The sequence below is a fragment of the Oncorhynchus keta genome, chromosome 35 (assembly GCF_023373465.1).
Source record: "Oncorhynchus keta strain PuntledgeMale-10-30-2019 chromosome 35, Oket_V2, whole genome shotgun sequence".
NCBI classification, from domain to species: Eukaryota; Metazoa; Chordata; class Actinopteri; order Salmoniformes; family Salmonidae; genus Oncorhynchus; species Oncorhynchus keta.
This window is the reverse complement of record NC_068455.1, coordinates 54,346,791-54,363,257: the sequence shown is the minus strand read 5'-3', so window position 1 is coordinate 54,363,257 and position 16,467 is coordinate 54,346,791. Positions and strand designations below refer to the sequence as shown.

General features: G+C 46.5%; 1 protein-coding gene across 6 annotated transcripts in view; it reads right to left on the bottom strand.

Annotated features, from left to right (window-relative positions):
- LOC118369140 (VPS10 domain-containing receptor SorCS2-like) overlaps positions 1–16,467 on the bottom strand; it is a 324,788-nt gene that overhangs the window by 37,162 nt on the left and 271,159 nt on the right. For all 6 annotated transcript variants that reach the window (XM_052495733.1, XM_052495734.1, XM_052495736.1 and 3 more), the window contains exons 9-11: positions 11,898–12,077; positions 8,866–9,012; positions 3,404–3,506 (exon numbers count right to left, since the gene is read on the bottom strand). In XM_052495733.1, coding sequence (XP_052351693.1) covers positions 3,404–3,506; positions 8,866–9,012; positions 11,898–12,077 — 430 coding nt within the window. The remainder of the gene's footprint in view (positions 1–3,403; positions 3,507–8,865; positions 9,013–11,897; positions 12,078–16,467) is intronic.

Here is a 16,467-nt window from a genome sequence, read left to right as displayed (position 1 = left end):
TTTATATTATTTTAAAGTTTGAATACAATTGAACATAACTGAATAGAATGGAAATTATATTTCCTCCAAACGATTTGAGGGAGTGTGAACATGCGGCTATTCTGTGTTGAGCGGTTAACAAAGAATTAGGTCCTCCTATATGCTTCATTTAGAGTTATCTGTTTTGATTTGTAATAAATTCTAAGGCTGCATGATGCAACTCTAATGATGATTTTAAAAAAGTTGCATGAAAGGCATGAGCTCTGCTTCGTCTCTCATTCGCAAGTTGACAAGTCAAATCAAATTGTCTTTGTCACATGCGCCGAATACAACAGGTGTAGGTAGACCTTACAGTGAAATGCTTACTTACAAGCCCTTAACCAACTGTCATGTAGGTATGAATGATTCGGGAGACAGGCGCAGCAATGCGTAATATGGGTTTTTATTAAGCCCAAATTACGGCGTGCCGTGTAAAGGCACGGGGACGAAGACCAAACAAACACTTAACAAAACACAGGGTAGAAACCCAAAACAAAAGAGCGAGGAGTACCTTGAATAAATAACACATGGGCACAATGATTATCACGCGAGACGAGCACCGTAATCATCTGCGCAATCCACAAGGGCACGAAAGCCTAAACACACAGCACAGGTACTCACACGCACCAACGGACATTGTAACAATAATCGACCGCCCAATGGAAACCAAAGGGCACCTATATACAAATACAATCAGTGGGAATAGGGGCCAGGTGTGCGCAATGAAAGTTTCAGAGGGATCCGTGACACCAACAAGGCAGTTTTAAGAAAACACCTACAAAAATAAATAAGAGATCTTGATGGCTGACTCACTTGATAATACCTTGAATTTCCCGGCTGCATCCCCTTTGTGTGGACATAATCCCCCTAAAAAAATCCAGGCCTTTTGCGGCCAGTGGCCGATGTGTCCTTGGGCTGAATATAAGACATATAATTCCCTTCTCCCCGCTGCGTGCCGAGGCACCTCTCACCCACATGGCTCTCAGTCACATGGTCGGATCTTTCTCACAGGCTACAAGTGAAGACAGACACATCGGGGATGCAACTGCGCGCGTCCTTATCAAATTCCGATGCGCATATTGAAGATATTGGAAGAACTGTCCACATTTACTCTCATCAGCCAACAAGATGAATAGGTCTAATAAACAGCAAAAGCACTAGCCTATGTCAATCTACTATCCCCCATAGTACAACAGTTGACTTATTATATTCTGTGCAAGAAATAAATATCCCAAACATAGTCCGGGACAGTTGTGGGATGCGACAGCTTAAAATGTAGATAAACTACCATGGCAGTAGGCTGTAAGCGCAAATCTTCCATTAGCAGGAAAACACCATTCTCAAAAGTGACCACAAATGCGATTATGCATGTAATGCTTTTATTATAAAGGTGCATTTTAATGGTGAAAATTGCTGCCTATGTATGCCAGTTAGGCTCTACACCTGTTGTAAAGCGAAAAAAAATCTGCTTTATTTTAAGAAGCTATTTGGCCACTTTAGTTGTGATATAAACCTATATGTGCGACTATGATTTCAAAAAGTCGCAAACAAAAACATTAAGGCTGTTTGCCTTAATAAGCTGGTCATCATTCACAAGTGATAATATATCTATATATATATGTGACAAGTGATAGTCTAATATTCTCACCCATCTCAATATTCTTGATCTAATCTTGTCTTTAAAAATAATAAAAAATATATTTATTATATTTAAAAATATATTTATTTTGATTAAGAACGGACCATTATCATACACCTGTCTCGAAACAGGAGCAGCGGAAGAAAATGTAATCTATGGACTTAAATAGCAAATGGAGGACGCTTTTCCCGTGGTTCATTTTCATGCCAGCCAGGTAGGCTATACCCCTGTTTTAAAGAGAAGCAATGTGCTAAATATTAGGAAGGTTGAGAAATAAATATAGTAGGCCTAGTCTACAGAAAGCTGATGGGATCCTCCTCTTTTTAATAGAGGCCATCACTCTGTTTTCTCACACAATTGCATAGCCTATAGAAATGTTGCGCCACATGAGCTCATGGGCTCTCATGAAGTGTTGATGTCAGAGTGATTAGAGGGACAATAGAGTGCGGAGTACCAGGTAGGCCCAATTACCATGACTAAGCGGTCACATGGAATTTGACTGCCATCATGACTCGTGACCGCCGGTGTGGCGGTAATACAGTCACGTAACAGCCCTAGTCACAGCACTACAAATAAAATGTGATTTCTAAAACCTAAAAGGATTCATTGGCTATCCCCATAGGATATCTCTTTGAAGAAACCTTATTGTTTCCAGGTAGAACCCTTTTGGCTCCAGGTTAAACCCTTTCCTACCTGGAACCAAAAAAGGGTTCTCTTATGGGGACAGCCAAAGAACTCTTTTGGAACCCTTTTTTGTACGAGCACAGGGATCTCCAGGCTATTAATGCTCTCCCTTTGAACACAGCGTCGAGAACGAAAATGCTCTTCCAACTGTCTCATTTTGATAAAAAAGAGAGTGAAGAAGTAAAAATTAGGGAGGAGGGGGTGATCTGTTGGATCAAAGCCTCCTGCGCCGACAAATCATTTCAGATGGAGGGTAATTTTCCTCTCGTTCTTAACAGTGGGAATAAGGGAAGAGAGGAGGGGGGATGCAAGGAATGGCGAGGCATCTCGTACTCACTCAGGAGACGAGGCAGCCCACTTATCCCCTTCCCTACAGACCCCTATTTTAGCTTTCCTCCAGGGGTGCCCACACAGAAATGCCAAATATTCAATAGATAAAAGCAGCAATGACTGAGTGAACTCTTCTCTGGGGTTGAAGTACTCCTCCATTCCTCTAACCCACTGCCTTTCTGGGGTAAATCCAGGTCGTCTAGAGGAGCGGGATGTTTTAAATCCAGATACTGTGGGTTTGTCAAAAATAGAGCACTCCGGGAACGTTTTGGTGGATAGTGTGCTTGATGAACCGCGGAACACACACATAGCACCACGACTAGATCTCCTTCACCGTGTCTGCCTGACGTAAGCCTGCATTATGTCCAGCCTTGTTTAGGGGCCCCACTGTCTGCCTGACGTAAGCATGCATTATGTCCAGCCTTGTTTAGGGGCCCCACTGTCTGCCTGAGGGCTCCATTGTACTACAGCACATAGAGCTAGCAAAACAACAGGCTCAGAGCTGCCTTCCTATAATGGGGCTGTAATCCCTAGAACTAGAACAAGTAGGCTAAACCTTACTTAGGCTAAGAGGCCTAGCCAGAGCCTGTTCACTAGCAAACTGTGAGGGGGTCCTAGTGTTAGTGACCCTAGACAGAAGCTATTACGGTGTCACATACAGATAATAATAAGTGAAGCTAATGGCCACTTCAGTAATGATGTAACTGGGCGGTGGTTGTCGTGGTTACTCACCTGCACCCATGATGAGTCCGGGGGCGGAGTCTTTGGTGTGGACGGTCCCTGATACGTAAGGGTTGTCAGCCCAGCGCAGGTGGAGGTGGAGGTGACAGTCAGGCTAGAAGACGGGACAGAGAGAGTTTATGGAAAATTAAAGGACAGTATGTTTTGGGAACTGTAAGTCCTGTATGTCGGTTGGAGTTTGTTACTGTTTAGGTGGCCTTGTGTGTAACCCAGCCATATCATCCCAGATCTCTCCCTCTCTCTCTCTCTCCCGCCCCCTCGCTCTCCCTCGCTCTCCCTCTCTCGCTCTCCCTCCCATATCACTTTGCTCAACACCGCAGCATATTCGGCTAATGGGCTAAAGAGTCGCAGCAGTTCCTGTAATGTTCCTGTAATGTTTGTTAAGCAAACCAAATCCCCCAGGGAGAGACAAAACCAAAGAGTTTCTGACGGGTGGAGTGACATTCTGTTGGGCTGGGTGAATTTGTATTGGGACATTTAGGGAGTAGGACCATTACAGTACATTAAGGGACTTTTTTGACATAGTCAAAAGTTTGGACACAACTACTCATTGAAGGTGTTTTCTTTATTTTGACTAGTTTCTACATTGTAGAATAATAGTGAAGACATCAAAAGTATGAAATAAGACAGAAGTAACCAAAAAAGTGTCAAACAAATCAAAATATATTTGAGATTTGAGATTTTTCAAAGTAGGCACCCTTTTTCCTTGATGGCATTCTCTCAACCAGCTTCACGAGGAATGCTTTTCCATCGGTCTTGAGGAGTTCCTACATATGCTGAGCACTTGATGGCTGATTTTACTTCACTCTGTGGTCCAACTCCTCCCAAACCATCTCGATTGGTTTGAGGTCAGGTGATTGTGGATGCCAGGTAATGTGATGCAGCACCATCACTCTCCTTGGTCAAATAGCCCTTACACAGTATGGAGGTGTGTTGTTTGGTCATTGTGCTATTGTGCTATCGGTTGAATGGCCATTGCTCGTGGTTCTTGGCCTAAGCAAGTCTCTTCTTCTTATTGGTGTCCTTTAGTAGTGATTTCTTTGCAGCAATTCGACCATGAGGGCCTGATTCACGCAGTCTCCTTTGAACAGTTGATGTTGAGATGTGTCTGTTTACTTGAACTCTGTGAAGCATTTATTTGGGCTGCAATTTCTGAGGTGCAGTTAACTCTAATGAACTTATCCTCTGCAGCAGAGGTGACTGGGTCTTCCTTTCCTGTGGCGGTCCTCATGAGAGCCAGTTTCATCATAATGCTTGATGGTTTTTGCGACTGCCTTTGAAGAAACTTTCAAACTTACTAACATTTACCAGATTGACTGACCTTCGTGTCTTAACGTAATGATGGATTGTTGTTTCTCTTTGCCTATTTGAGCTGTTCTTGCCATAATATGGACTTGGTCTTTTACCAAATAGGGCTATCTTCTGTATAGCACCTCCACCATGTCACAACACAACTGATTGGTTCAAATGCATTAAAAAGGAAAGAAATTCCACAAATTACATTTTAACAAGGCACACCTGTTAATTTAAATGCATTCCAGGTGACTACCTCATGAACCTGGTTGAGAGCATGCCAAGCGTGTGCAACGCTGTCATCAAGGCAAAGGGTGGCTACTTTGAGGAATCTAATATCTAAAATATATTTTTGGTTACTACATGATTCCATGTGTGTTATTTCATAGTTCTGATGCCTTCACTATTATTCTACAATGTAGAAAATAGTACAAATAAATAAAAACCCTTGAATGAGTAGGTGTGTCCAAACTTTTGACTGGTACTGTATATTGGTCAAGGACTGTTTTACGTGGTGTGTGCGGGTGGGGGTGTACGTTAATTGTGTGTGTGTGTTCGTGACATGCGAGTGTGTGTGTTGACATCCATCTGAGTGGAGAGTGACTGAGGGGACAAAGTGTGTGTGTTTAGTGTTTTTACTGAGTGACTCACACCGCTCTTTGTGTGTCAATCTTAAGCCTTTCTCTCCACTTTCCCCTCTTCTTCCCGTCTTCCTCTCCTCTCTCTGTTGTTATTTATTCACGACTCTGCATTAGATGGCCCTGTATGTTAGCGTGATGCTGTCTCTCCTCGTTAACCCTGTTGCTATGACTCCGGCTGTACACACGGGGTTAAGTGCCTCCCTAAAGCACCGTGCAGGCCCGTCAACACGAACCATCTTTCAAAGCCACCTTTCATGCCTCCTTCACGAGCCGTCAAGGAACTTTGAAACTCTCATGGCAGTATAACGACAATGGCGTTAGGCCAGTTTTTAAAGTTAAACTAACAAAGACTGCCCATTTTAAAGGTGGGTCTCTCTCTCTCTCTCTCTCTCTCTCTCTCTCTCTCTCTCTCTCTCTCTCTCTCTCTCTCTCTCTCTCTCTCTCTCTCTCTCTCTCTCTCTCTCTCTCTCTCTCTCTCTCTCTCTCTCTCTCTCTCTCTCTCTCTCTCTCTCTCTCTCTCTCTCTCTCTCTCTCTCTCTCTCTCTCTCTCTCTCTCTCTCTCTCTCTCTCTCTCTCTCTCTCTCTCTCTCTCTCTCTCTCTCTAAGCCTACACTCTTCCCATGTCTGTAAAACATTAGCTGCCCTGGCTAGCCTAGCCCCAGCACAGATGGTATCACGTTGCACCTGCACTGAGTCAAATCGCTTGTATCTGGCCCTTGCAACGCTAAACAGTAAATCACTTATGGGAAAAAAAGAAGCCAATTTAAAAGGACTTTGCTGCGCTATTAGGCAGTAGATTAAACAAAGATTACCCACATTAATCTAAGGTACATGGATTATTTTAATAGTCATTTACAAACCGCCATCCTTCTATTCAATGGCCATTACTCTTCTAGTGTGCTTTGAGACAGGTCATGAAGGTATAGTCGTAGCATTGTTCGCGTTACACCACTTGTGACACCTTGGCGACACCGTGGGGTGACAAGTGTTGTTGTTAGGGGATATAAAGCTGTCTGTCGGACCTGTAACCTGGTTTCACCGCAACGGCCGGGGCGGGCTGTGGATAAACAAGGACGGTGGTATGGGGGTCGTAGTCGCCCTGAGACATGGGTGTTCTAAAATGGCCGATTTGTGTTATAGGCGGTCGTTATGGTGAGATATGGGTGTCAGTCTGTCAGTGTCTCATTCCCTGGCTTTGTGCCTGTCTTTATGACTCCCTGTACCCAACGCATGAAGATGATAGCTCTGTCTATGTGGAACTCTGTCAGATTGATTGATGGTTCGATTTGAAAAGTGGCCTCTCTCTCTGTCTATGTTACATGGCTATAGGCGTACTTCGTATGACTTTGTATGACTTCGTATGAGCCCTGAAAAGACCATGGCCTGTTCCAATGCTTCAAAACTGCATCCTTCTTTCCTTCCATCCTAGAAGTAATCACTTATATGTAGGCCTATGGACTGGATTGGTGAAGGTTGCTGTATGTGCGGAAGGCAGGAAGTCTAGCAGTTAAGAGCGCTGGACGAGTAACCGAAAGGTCGCTGCTTTGAATCTCCGAGCCGACATGGTAAAAAATCTGCTGATTTTGAGCAAGGGACTTAATCCTAATTGCTCCTGTATATCACTCTGAATAGAATGTATGTAGGTAATTCAGGTCTGGTAGAATGTATGTAGGTCGTGCAGGTCTGGTAGAATGTATGTAGGTAGTGCAGGTCTGGTATAATGTATGTAGGTAGTGCAGGTCTGGTAGAATGTATGTAGGTAGTGCAGGTCTGGTATAATGTATGTAGGTTGTGCAGGTCTGGTAGAATGTATGTAGGTAGTGCAGGTCTGGTAGAATGTATGTAGGTACTGCAGGTCTGGTAGAATGTATGTAGGTAGTGCAGGTCTGGTATAATGTATGTAGGTAGTGCAGGTCTGGTATAATGTATGTAGGTAGTGCAGGTCTGGTATAATGTATGTAGGTAGTGCAGGTCTGGTATAATGTATGTAGGTAGTGCAGGTCTGGTAGAATGTATGTAGGTAGTGCAGGTCTGGTATAATGTATGTAGGTAGTGCAGGTCTGGTAGAATGTATGTAGGTAGTGCAGGTCTGGTATAATGTATGTAGGTTGTGCAGGTCTGGTAGAATGTATGTAGGTAGTGCAGGTCTGGTAGAATGTATGTAGGTACTGCAGGTCTGGTATAATGTATGTAGGTAGTGCAGGTCTGGTAGAATGTATGTAGGTAGTGCAGGTCTGGTATAATGTATGTAGGTAGTGCAGGTCTGGTATAATGTATGTAGGTAGTGCAGGTCTGGTAGAATGTATGTAGGTAGTGCAGGTCTGGTATAATGTATGTAGGTTGTGCAGGTCTGGTAGAATGTATGTAGGTAGTGCAGGTCTGGTAGAATGTATGTAGGTACTGCAGGTCTGGTATAATGTATGTAGGTAGTGCAGGTCTGGTATAATGTATGTAGGTAGAGCAGGTCTGGTATAATGTATGTAGGTAGTGCAGGTCTGGTAGAATGTATGTAGGTTGTGCAGGTCTGGTAGAATGTATGTAGGTAGTGCAGGTCTGGTATAATGTATGTAGGTAGTGCAGGTCTGGTAGAATGTATGTAGGTTGTGCAGGTCTGGTATAATGTATGTAGGTAGTGCAGGTCTGGTAGAATGTATGTAGGTTGTGCAGGTCTGGTAGAATGTATGTAGGTTGTGCAGGTCTGGTAGAATGTATGTAGGTAGTGCAGGTCTGGTATAATGTATGTAGGTTGTGCAGGTCTGGTATAATGTATGTAGGTAGTGCAGGTCTGGTATAATGTATGTAGGTAGTGCAGGTCTGGTAGAATGTATGTAGGTAGTGCAGGTCTGGTAGAATGTATGTAGGTAGTGCAGGTCTGGTATAATGTATGTAGGTTGTGCAGGTCTGGTATAATGTATGTAGGTAGTGCAGGTCTGGTAGAATGTATGTAGGTAGTGCAGGTCTGGTATAATGTATGTAGGTTGTGCAGGTCTGGTAGAATGTATGTAGGTAGTGCAGGTCTGGTATAATGTATGTAGGTAGTGCAGGTCTGGTAGAATGTATGTAGGTAGTGCAGGTCTGGTATAATGTATGCAGGTAGTGCAGGTCTGGTAGAATGTATGTAGGTAGTGCAGGTCTGGTAGAATGTATGTAGGTAGTGCAGGTCTGGTATAATGTATTTAGGTATTGCAGGTCTGGTAGAATGTATGTAGGTAGTGCAGGTCTGGTATAATGTATGTAGGTAGTGCAGGTCTGGTAGAATGTATGTAGGTAGTGCAGGTCTGGTATAATGTATGTAGGTAGTGCAGGTCTGGTAGAATGTATGTAGGTAGTGCAGGTCTGGTAGAATGTATGTAGGTAGTGCAGGTCTGGTATAATGTATGTAGGTAGTGCAGGTCTGGTATAATGTATGTAGGTATTGCAGGTCTGGTAGAATGTATGTAGGTAGTGCAGGTCTGGTAGAATGTATGTAGGTAGTGCAGGTCTGGTAGAATGTATGTAGGTATTGCATGGGTTCCTTACTGATTGGCAGGTGACTGGCTTGCCGTTCATGTCAGTGGTAGGCGGGGCAAGGGGTTCCCAGTCTCGGCCTTTGTTATAGGTGATGAAAGTCGTCACTTTGCCATCCACCTTCTGATTGGCCAAGAAGACGCCTTTGACCCCGCGGACCTGGAAACAAATTACAACAAACGTCTCAGTTATGATATTATGGGAAGGTTTAATACTGATGTGGGATCTGTTTGTATGGGTCCTAGCTATTTATTAAAAGCACAGGCTTGTTACAGAAGACTGCTCAGAGATCAGACTGTTGGAGACAGAACCACACAGAGACACTCCAAAAGAGCATGTATCTCCAGACACACCTATCTATAATGTAACTGCTGCTGATTCTGGGTCAGTCGGCCGGCCTGTCGAGAGAGTCTAGGTAAGGGGAAGAGGGAATTAAACAACATGTCTCCTTCGAACTTTCTCTTGCTCTCTCTCTGCAATACTCTTATCTCTCTTGGTGTATCTCTCTCTGTCTGTCTGTCTGTCTGTCTGTCTGTCTGATTTGGGCCGGAAGTGGACTCTAATGCAGGAACGAGTGACCAAGGACAGGATATATACACTGTAACTCTGGCCTTTACATTGTCACACCCTCACTCACAAAATGTAGCTGTGGATCAACTCACGGGTTAGAGAGTTTTTCAATTTGAGGTTTATCTCCTCACTCCTTCTGCATCACCCCCCCCCTCTCCCTCTCTCTCTCTCTCTCTCTCTCTCTCTCTCTCTCTCTCTCTCTCTCTCTCTCTCATAAATGAAGAGGGGTAGCTTATGCAGCTCTCTCTCCCATGTCCCTCGCTCTGTCTCTTTTACCTCTCTTTCTCCATCTCTCTCTCTCTCTCTGTGATGACAGTGTGGCCCGGGGCTAGAGGTGCGAGAGGAGAGGAAAGGAGGAGAGGAAATGAGTTCTGCAGTGCTGGCCCTCAACTCCACGGGCCACTGCCTCTCCTCCTCTAACACTTCCTCCTCTCTTTCTTTACTCTTCCCTCGCTCTGTTTGACTTCCCTCCACCGGGAGACCTTGTCAAAACAAACCCAATGAATGATGGCTTAACCAAAAACAACTAATAAAATATGGAAAGTGAAAACGACATATCTCACCCATGTGGGATTTTTTATTATTTTTTTTACCTCAAAAGGAGTGTGTATACTGCTTACAATCACACAACGGAAAACTGCTTCAAAACCCAATTGGGGGAGGCAGGAAAAATAGTGGAACCTTCCTTATTGAATGCACGGCATTCTAATACATTCATGTTGTGTGTTTCAACGCAAGCTGTCTGTCTAGAAGGCACGCAGGATCCAGTGCCATTTTAAGACCCACTCAAGGCCACAGGCGTTCCAGACACCGCTCTCCGCTGACATGGAGGTGAGACCACCTACCCACTGTTACCTTGGCAATGACTAGCAACGATGGAAGTTGAGTGAGTGGGAACAACGCTACGGAATTTTTATTTTTTATTTTCTTATTTCACCTTTATTTAACCAGGTAGGCAAGTTGAGAACAAGTTCTCATTTACAATTGCGACCTGGCCAAGATAAAGCAAAGCAGTTCGACAGATACAACGACACAGAGTTACACATGGAGTAAAACAAACATACAGTCAATAATACAGTATAAACAAGTCTATATACAATGTGAGCAAATGAGGTGAGAAGGGGGGTAAAGGCAAAAAAGGCCATGGTGGCAAAGTAAATACAATATAGCAAGTAAAACACTGGAATGGTAGTTTTGCAATGGAAGAATGTGCAAAGTAGAAATAAAAATAATGGGGTGCAAAGGAGCAAAATAAATAAATTAATTAAATACAGTTGGGAAAGAGGTAGTTGATTGGGCTAAATTATAGGTGGGCTATGTACAGGTGCAGTAATCTGTGAGCTGCTCTGACAGTTGGTGCTTAAAGCTAGTGAGGGAGATAAGTGTTTCCAGTTTCAGAGATTTTTGTAGTTCGTTCCAGTCATTTGCAGCAGAGAACTGGAAGGAGAGGCGGCCAAAGAAAGAATTGGTTTTGGGGGTGACTAGAGAGATATACCTGCTCGAGCGTGTGCTACAGGTGGGAGATGCTATGGTGACCAGCGAGCTGAGATAAGGGGGGACTTTACCTAGCAGGGTCTTGTAGATGACATGGAGCCAGTGGGTTTGGCGACGAGTATGAAGCGAGGGCCGACGAGTATGAAGCGAGGAGAAAAATTGGTCCGGTATGTTCCATTCCGAGCCATGCTGCCCCGTACAAAACTGCCGATAGATTTTCGAGCTAAAGGATAGCTGATGACCACAAACCGTTGTTAGCTGAATACTAACTAGAACTAATTTGCCAGTAAAGAAGCTAACTAGCTTCTGAACTAGCTTCTGATTAGCTTCTGGATTAGCGTCTGGGCTAGCTTCTGGCTAGCTTCTGGCTAGTTTCTGGCTAGCTTCTTGGAATTTCTGGCTAGCTTCTTGGAGGATTACAGATTTGAGGTAAATAATACTTTTTTATAAATATAAATTGGTGAGGCGGGTTGCAGGAGAGTGTTTTGAAGATGAGTTGATGGAAAATAAAAATAAAATGTATGTGAAAAAAGTTGTAAATATATATATATACAGGACACGACACGACAAGACGAGGACAAAGGACGTCTGAACTGCTATGCCATCTTGGTTACAAATGAGCCACACACATTTGTTTTTCAGAAAGATGAGTGAATAAAATGACAATGCCTTAAAGCAGGTGTGTGACGACTCACACCAAAGCACACAAGGTTAAGGTTTTTGAGGGAAACATACCACACATCTACCACGCTCATTGGTCAAGGTGTAATAATACTGCCCTATAGCTAGGGGGCAGGGTGCTCTGCTCTCAATACCATTTAGCAGACACTTCTTTCCAAAATGACTTGCAGTGGTACATCAATTTTAGTAGATCATGTGACCTTGTAGCGGGAATCGAACCCACAACCTTTGCATTGCTAATTTTTGGCATTGCAATCACTCTTGCCAACAGAGCCACAGAGGAGCACCGCATGACTCACCTCCAGTATGTCTATAAGGGCGCTCTCCTCCGGCTGCTTGGCGCTGCGGACGTTCTCCAGCACGACGGAGTAGTAGACGCCCTGCGGGTCCGACTGGTACAGGTTGTAGGTGTCTGTCTGGTACCACTCCTGCAGGGCCAGGAACACCTGGCTCTCGTCCGTACTCACTATGTGGACGTCCTGGGGAGAGGGGTTGATGGGGGGAGGGGAGAGGAGGTGGTATGGCGAGAGTGTGAGAGGGAAGGAGAATAGGAGTTACGTCAAAAGCTTCGATATGGCGTCAGTCTTTTCATAAACTAAAGGGGAGGAGAGAGACAGAGCGGGAGAGGGAGAGCGAGCGAGAGAGACAGAGAGGGAGAGACAGACAGAGAGAGAGAGAGAGAGAGGGAGAGCGAGAGAGAGGGAGAGACAGAGACAGAGACAGACGGAGAGAGACAGAGAGGGAGAGGGAGAGACAGAGCGAGAGAGAGAGAAACAGAGAAAGACAGACAGACAGAGAGAGGGAGAGGGAGAGGGAGAGGGAGACGGAGAGGGAGAGGGAGAGAGAAACAGAGAAAGACAGAGACAGACAGGGAGAGGGAGAGGGAGAGCGAGAGCGAGACAGAGAGAAACAGAGAAAGACAGAGACAGACAGAGAGAGGGAGAGGGAGAGGGAGAGAGAGACAGAGAGAGACAGAGAGAGACAGAGAGGGAGAGAGGAGGGAGAGAGAGAGAGAGAGAGAGAGAGAGAAAGAGAAAGAGAAAGAGAGAGAGAGAGAGAGAGAGAGAGAGAGAGAGAGAGAGAGAGAGAGAGAGAGAGAGAGAGAGAGAGACAGAGAGAGAGAGAGAGAGAGAGAGAGAGAGAGAGAGAGAGAGAGAGAGAGAGAGAGAGAGAAACAACAAGAAAGTTGTGATTCTTCTCATTCTCTGCATATTGTATCAACGGTGGCAGGAGAACAAACAGGAGTAATAGAACACTTTCGGGCTGTTCACAAAAACCCAGGTTTTCCACTCATAACATGCGAGGGGCTCCTACTCTTCTGCAGATGTTAGAAACAGAGTGGCTGAGGTACAGACTCCAGAGCCTGAGTCGGCGTTCCCTGTGAGACACTCTGATTACATTAACATGGCATTAGAGACGGAGAGGCGATGCAGACGTCAGACTTCAGGAGAAGTGAGCGGTGAAGAGTGCTCCAGAACCTCGACACATTGACAGTCCAGACACATTTTTAGCCTAGCTGTGGACTAAAAAGCACTTTCAACTGGGAATCTCCATTCAGCATGATTTTAAAATTCTGGCCTAGGTCGGGAAACCGGCCCAATATGTCTGAAATACTGATTTATGGGTCTGCACCAAAATAGTCAAATGTACTCTGGTTCAATGAACCTGCAAGCTACTGCATAGAACTAGTGCACAACGTCCCTACAAAGTCCTTGATGTGAACGTATTGCTTGGTTTTTTGTCATCTAGCACTGTAAAGTGGAAGCACTGGTAACGATAGCTGGCATGTTTTTCTTTGCGGTAAAACATATCTGGGTCACGGTAAAATTAGGCGAACACAGCCACCACATAAGACGCCTAACCGGGCAGAATTTCATTCATCAATAGTAAAGTAGAGGAGGGAAAGAGAGACAGAGGAATGTATGGATACAGACAGCGGGTGAGAGTGGGAGAGAGGGATGGAGGGATACAGACAGCGGGTGAGAGTGGGATGGAGGGATACAGACAGTGGGTGAGAGTGGGATGGAGGGATACAGACAGCTGGTGAGAGTGGGAGAGAGGGATGGAGGGATACAGACAGCGGGTGAGAGTGGGAGAGAGGGATGGAGGGATACAGACAGCAGGTGAGAGTGGGATGGAGGGATACAGACAGTGGGTGAGAGTGGGATGGAGGGATACAGACAGCTGGTGAGAGTGGGAGAGAGGGATGGAGGGATACAGACAGCGGGTGAGAGTGGGAGAGAGGGATGGAGGGATACAGACAGCAGGTGAGAGTGGGATGGAGGGATACAGACAGTGGGTGAGAGTGGGATGGAGGGATACAGACAGCTGGTGAGAGTGGGAGAGAGGGATGGAGGGATACAGACAGCGGGTGAGAGTGGGAGAGAGGGATGGAGGGATACAGACAGCGGGTGAGAGTGGGAGAGAGGGATGGAGGGATACAGACAGCAGGTGAGAGTGGGATGGAGGGATACAGACAGTGGGTGAGAGTGGGATGGAGGGATACAGACAGCTGGTGAGAGTGGGAGAGAGGGATGGAGGGATACAGACAGCGGGTGAGAGTGGGAGAGAGGGATGGAGTGATACAGACAGCGGGTGAGAGTGGGAAAGAGGGATGGAGGGATACAGACAGCAGGTGAGAGTGGGAGAGAGGGATGGAGGGATACAGACAGCGGGTGAGAGTGGGAGAGAGGGATGGAGGGATACAGACAGCGGGTGAGAGTGGGAGAGAGGGATGGAGGGATACAGACAGCGGGTGAGAGTGGGATGGAGGGATACAGACAGCGGGTGAGAGTGGGAGAGAGGGATGGAGGGATACAGACAGCGGGTGAGAGTGGGAGAGAGGGATGGAGGGATACAGACAGTGGGTGAGAGTGGGAGAGAGGGATGGAGGGATACAGACAGCGGGTGAGAGTGGGAGAGAGGGATGGAGGGATACAGACAGCGGGTGAGAGTGGGAGAGAGGGAAGGAAGTATACAGACAGCGGGTGAGAGTGGGAGAGAGGGATGGAGGGATACAGACAGCAGGTGAGAGTGGGATGGAGGGATACAGACAGCGGGTGAGAGTGGGATGGAGGGATACAGACAGCGGGTGAGAGTGGGAGAGAGGGATGGAGGGATACAGACAGCGGGTGAGAGTGGGAGAGAGGGATGGAGGGATACAGACAGCGGGTGAGAATGGGAGAGAGGGATGGAGGGATACAGACAGCGGGTGAGAGTGGGAGAGAGGGATGGAGGGATACAGACAGCGGGTGAGAGTGGGAGAGAGGGATGGAGGGATACAGAGAGCGGGTGAGAGTGGGATGGAGGGATACAGACAGCGGGTGAGAGTGGGATGGAGGGATACAGACTGCGGGTGAGAGTGGGAGAGAGGGATGGAGGGATACAGACAGCGGGTGAGAGTGGGAGAGAGGGATGGAGGGATACAGACAGCGGGTGAGAGTGGGAGAGAGGGATGGAGGGATACAGACAGCGGGTGAGAGTGGGAGAGAGGGATGGGGGGATACAGACAGCGGGTGAGAGTGGGAGAGAGGGATGGACGGATACAGACAGCGGGTGAGAGTGGGAGAGAGGGATGGAGGGATACAGACAGCGGGTGAGAGTGGGAGAGAGGGATGGAGGGATACAGACAGCGGGTGAGAGTGGGAGAGAGGGATAGGGTGCACAGTATTGCTCGTGCTCCATAACGCTTTGTGCTGTGTGAAGGTGGCTCAACCTGTAGCTAGCTCAGAATAGTTAGTGTGGTAGTCAAACCTGAACAATGGTGTGTGTGTGTGTGTGCGTGCGTGTGTGTGTGTTCGACTGCAGCAAAGGATTAACACTTAGATGAATGTATTATTCCAAAATGCTCTTACAGTGTTAGGCGGGAGAGAGAGACAGAGAGAAACAAAGAGAGAGAACAAGAAAGAGACATAATGAGACACACAACAGCAAACCATTCTCCCTAGCTGATTCTCTCTGTATACAGCATTGGGATGTCTGTCTCTCTCACACTCTGTATACTGTGTGTGTGTGTGTGTGTGTGTGTGTGTGTGTGTGTGCGTGCGTGCGTGCGTGCGTGCGTGCGTGCGTGCGTGCGTGCGTGCGCGACTGTCCAACCATATGCCCTTCGTACCCTCCGCATGGATCTCGATGAAGTACTCAAATGTGTGTTCGTTGATGTGACTCCCTGTGAGTAGGTGTGTGTGCGTATGTGTGTGTGCTCCGTGTTGACAGATCTCTCCTGCATCGGTGAAGTCTACGCAAACCACCGCTCTGTGGTGACAGATCTCTCCTGCAGAGTATTTAGCCTGAGGAGTTGGCACTGAGGAGTCTGTAAACTTCAAGTCCCGAAGACTTCTACATTCACAGCAGCTATCCACCCACTTGTTAACACCACTCCGAGGCCGGTGAATAATCCTCTATGGAGCTACGTGGATTTGCTGTGGATGAGCAGCTCGAGTCAGACAGCTGAAAGTAGCACGGATATGTGCTCAGGTGTGCAATCCTACGCCAAAAGCACGGGATTACTTTGCAGAAACCGACTGTGCTATATTCCCTGTGTAATGCCACTTGCTGGAAGAGCTAGCTAGCATCATCCGCACAAAGGGAAGCGGAGGACACCGATTTGCCTACGTACAGTGGGAAGAGGGAAACGGATGTCATCTCCACTTATTTGTGGACTTAGCGCAACTGGCGACAGGCCACAACTGAGCGGAGAAACGCTCGCAAACGGTCAGCATGTGGGCTGATGTCTCTGTGGGAGAATAAGACTCTGCCGCACCTGTCACTGTGCGGCTTGGTGCCGCACCCCACGGTACAACGTAGCAGACTTTTGAGAGAGAGAGAGACAACAGACAGTATTCTCCCATTCACTCTCATAGAGACGAG